The sequence below is a fragment of the Sinocyclocheilus anshuiensis genome, unplaced genomic scaffold (assembly GCF_001515605.1).
Source record: "Sinocyclocheilus anshuiensis isolate Anshui unplaced genomic scaffold, SAMN03320099.WGS_v1.1 scaffold92, whole genome shotgun sequence".
Taxonomy (NCBI): Eukaryota; Metazoa; Chordata; class Actinopteri; order Cypriniformes; family Cyprinidae; genus Sinocyclocheilus; species Sinocyclocheilus anshuiensis.
In genome coordinates this window covers 229,171-232,220 of record NW_015555718.1, presented here as the reverse complement: position 1 = coordinate 232,220, position 3,050 = coordinate 229,171, and the positions used below count along the sequence as shown (strand labels likewise).

General features: G+C 45.4%; 1 protein-coding gene across 2 annotated transcripts in view; it reads right to left on the bottom strand.

The window, feature by feature from the left end:
* Nucleotides 1-3,050, bottom strand: part of LOC107672344 (phosphofurin acidic cluster sorting protein 2) — a 49,977-nt gene that overhangs the window by 23,433 nt on the left and 23,494 nt on the right. For both annotated transcript variants that reach the window (XM_016465492.1, XM_016465493.1), the window contains exons 3-5: nt 1,468-1,557; nt 999-1,124; nt 87-249 (exon numbers count right to left, since the gene is read on the bottom strand). In XM_016465492.1, the coding sequence (XP_016320978.1) occupies nt 87-249; nt 999-1,124; nt 1,468-1,557 (379 nt within the window). The remainder of the gene's footprint in view (nt 1-86; nt 250-998; nt 1,125-1,467; nt 1,558-3,050) is intronic.

Sequence of the window (3,050 nt, the reverse complement as noted above, 5' to 3'; positions counted from 1 at the left end):
GTGTGTGTGTGTGTGTGTGTGTGTGTGTGTGTGTGTGTGTGTGTGTGTGTGTGTGCGTGCGTGTGAGTGAGTGTGTGTGTCTGTACCCGAGGTTTTGGTCTTGGCTCCCGTCTGGCCGTTGCCGTACTCGTGGTCGATGGGTTGACTGGACAGTGAGAACACGCTAATCTCAGCCACGCGTGTCGGCGCGTCCTTCATGTTGCTATGGAGACCCAGAATCTGGCCTCCATCTGTAGGATGCTGCAACACCTGATCAAACACCTGCTGTCAGTCACTGAACAACCAACATCCCAAACTAATGTCAGCTCCATTCATTCGATCTGATTTGGTTTATTGCACCATTTGAAAATATATAGAAAATACAATTCATATCCAATGCTGGAAGAGCCAGAAAACCTTTTTATCTAAAAACTGAACAATATTATATTTTCATAAAAATATAGAGAAAACTGCATTACCATATTACAGAAAATAATATAACTACATCAAATTAAAGGATTAGTTCACTTCCAGAATAAAAATTTCCTGATCATTTATTCTCCCTCATGTCATCCGAGATGCTCATGTCTTTCTGTCTTCAGTCGCAAAGAAATGAAGGGTTTTGAGGAAAACATTCCAGGGTTTTTCTCCATATAATGGACTTCAATGGGGACCAACGGGCTGAAGATCAAATCACAGTTTCAGTGCAGCTTCAAAGAGCTCTACAGGATCCCAGCCGAGGAATAAGGCTCTTTTCTAGCCGTTGGTCCCCATTGCAGTGAAAGTGTGAGCCTCCAGACAGCAGTGCAGACAGACTGAAGCTCTCCATTTCATACGATAAAAACACTGACAGACAATCACAACCCATCTGACCTCTGAGCTCAAGTATTTAAAGCGGCAGACCACAAACTGCAGCACGCTTTTAATCAACAGAATATTATCGTCCTCTGCTGTGATCGCTAATATAGTTGTTGTTATGATTATTGTTTTTGGTGTGAACGGGGTTTAACAGCTTTTACCTCGGCCATGTTAATGACTCCGAGCGCGAGTGTCTTGTATCCCAGAATGGTTCTGTTTTTGTAGCGTTTTCTTCTCTGCAGCATTATCTGCAAGCGGTTGGCGTCTCTCTTCAGGAAGTGAGGATACTGTCATGACACGACAGGACAGAAACACGTCAGAGGAACATCAGACATTACGGCTGCATCTCTGCTACTCGCACAAACACTTTCTTTCTTCTGGAAAAGAAGATATTTTGAAGAACGTTTAGAAGCAAAAAACATTGGACCCCACTGACTTTCATTAAATGGTCCAAAACCACATCTTCCTTTGTTTTGAGTGTGAATGACGTGGGAAAGTAAATGATGACCGGCTGATCATTAATGGGTGAATCTGTGGGTTTTGCTGCAGAATAACGTCACTGATGAATCATTCACTGAATCAAGAGCGTCAGGGAGTCATTTTGACTGGAGTTGGTCCGTCACGCCGTACCTGCAGAGAGAAGGTGAGCTCCAGCTCCGTCTCCATCAGGCCGCTGGGAGGAAGGATGTACTCGTTAGAGCGCAGCACTCGTTTGGAGCCCTGCTCACACACACACACACACACACACACTCATGTAAATATACACTGCAATTCAAAAGTTTGGGGTCTGTAGGATTTGTAATGTTTTTTAATGAAGCCTCTTCTGCTCATCAAGGCTGCATTTATTTGATCAGAAATACAGAAAAAACTGTAAAATTGTGAAATATTATTGCAATTTAAAATAATGCTTTCTTATTTCAATATACTTTAAAATATAATGTATTTCTGTGATCAAAGCTGTATTTTCAGCATCATTACTCCAGTCTTCAGTGTCACATGATCTTCAGAAATCATTCTAATATGCTGATTTATTATCGACATTTATTTCAAATAGAAATCTTTTGTAACATTATACACTACCGTTCAAAAGTTTGGGGTCAGCAGATTTTTTTTTCGTTCTTGCTTTTATTCAGCAAGGATGTGTTAAATTGATAAAAAGTGATAATAAAGACTTATATTGTTAGAAAATATAGAAATAGAAAATAAATAGGAAAGGCGTACAGACGAAGCCTCGGCCACGTCTGTACCATGGCATCCAGTCCGAGAGGAGCAGGATGAGTCAGAGAGAACCAGAGAGTCGCAAACAGGTCCACCTGAGCCTGGCCAACAAGGCTTTGGAATAGCATCCTGATCCACCGCTTAGCATAAGCTTCTCTGGCCGGAGGCCTCAGCCTCAGCGCACCAAGGAGGAAACATGTAACCAGGGGCTGTCTGCCCACTGACTGGCCACCGAGAGGGGCGTGGTAGGCCACAATGGCCGCCACGTAGACCTTCAAGGTGGAGTGGGTCAACCCTGCGGACAATCAGGCCTGCAGGAAGTCCAGCACTGTACCAACTACACACCAACACATGGCGATCTCTTAGGTCCGGGAGGAAGTGTTTCAATGCTAGAAACATGGCCAGCATCTCCAGGCAGTTGATGTGCCACGTCAGATGGCGACCGCTCCACAGACCACGGGCTGATGCTCCACAGACCGCCCAAACCGATGAGGGATGCATCCGTCGCTAGCATTACACAGCGACAAGAAGCTCCCAGCACCAGGCCCTGAGACAAGAACCAAGGTTTCCTTCACATGTCTAAGGCATGTAGGCATAGCCGCGTTGGTCTTGAGCCACCACTGTAGGGGTCTCATGTACAGCAGGCCAAAGGGTATCACGTTGGACGCAGCTGCCATCAGACCCAGCAGTCTCTGAAACTGCTTGACAGTGAGTGACCGGCCTTCTCTCACTCTCACGACTGCCGTGAGTATCGACTCGATCTGAGCAGGAGACAAACGTGCCTGCATTGTAGTCGAATCCCACACCACACCCAGATAAGTGATTCTAAGCACACTTTTCTTGGCATTTAGTCTTAACCCCAGTTCTTTCATGTGGGCGAGAACGACATCTCGATGCTGCGCCACCAAGTCTCCGAATTAGCTAATATCAACCAATCGTCGATATAATTCGATATGCGGATGCCCTGGAGTCGCAGAGGAGCCAGAGCAGCGGCC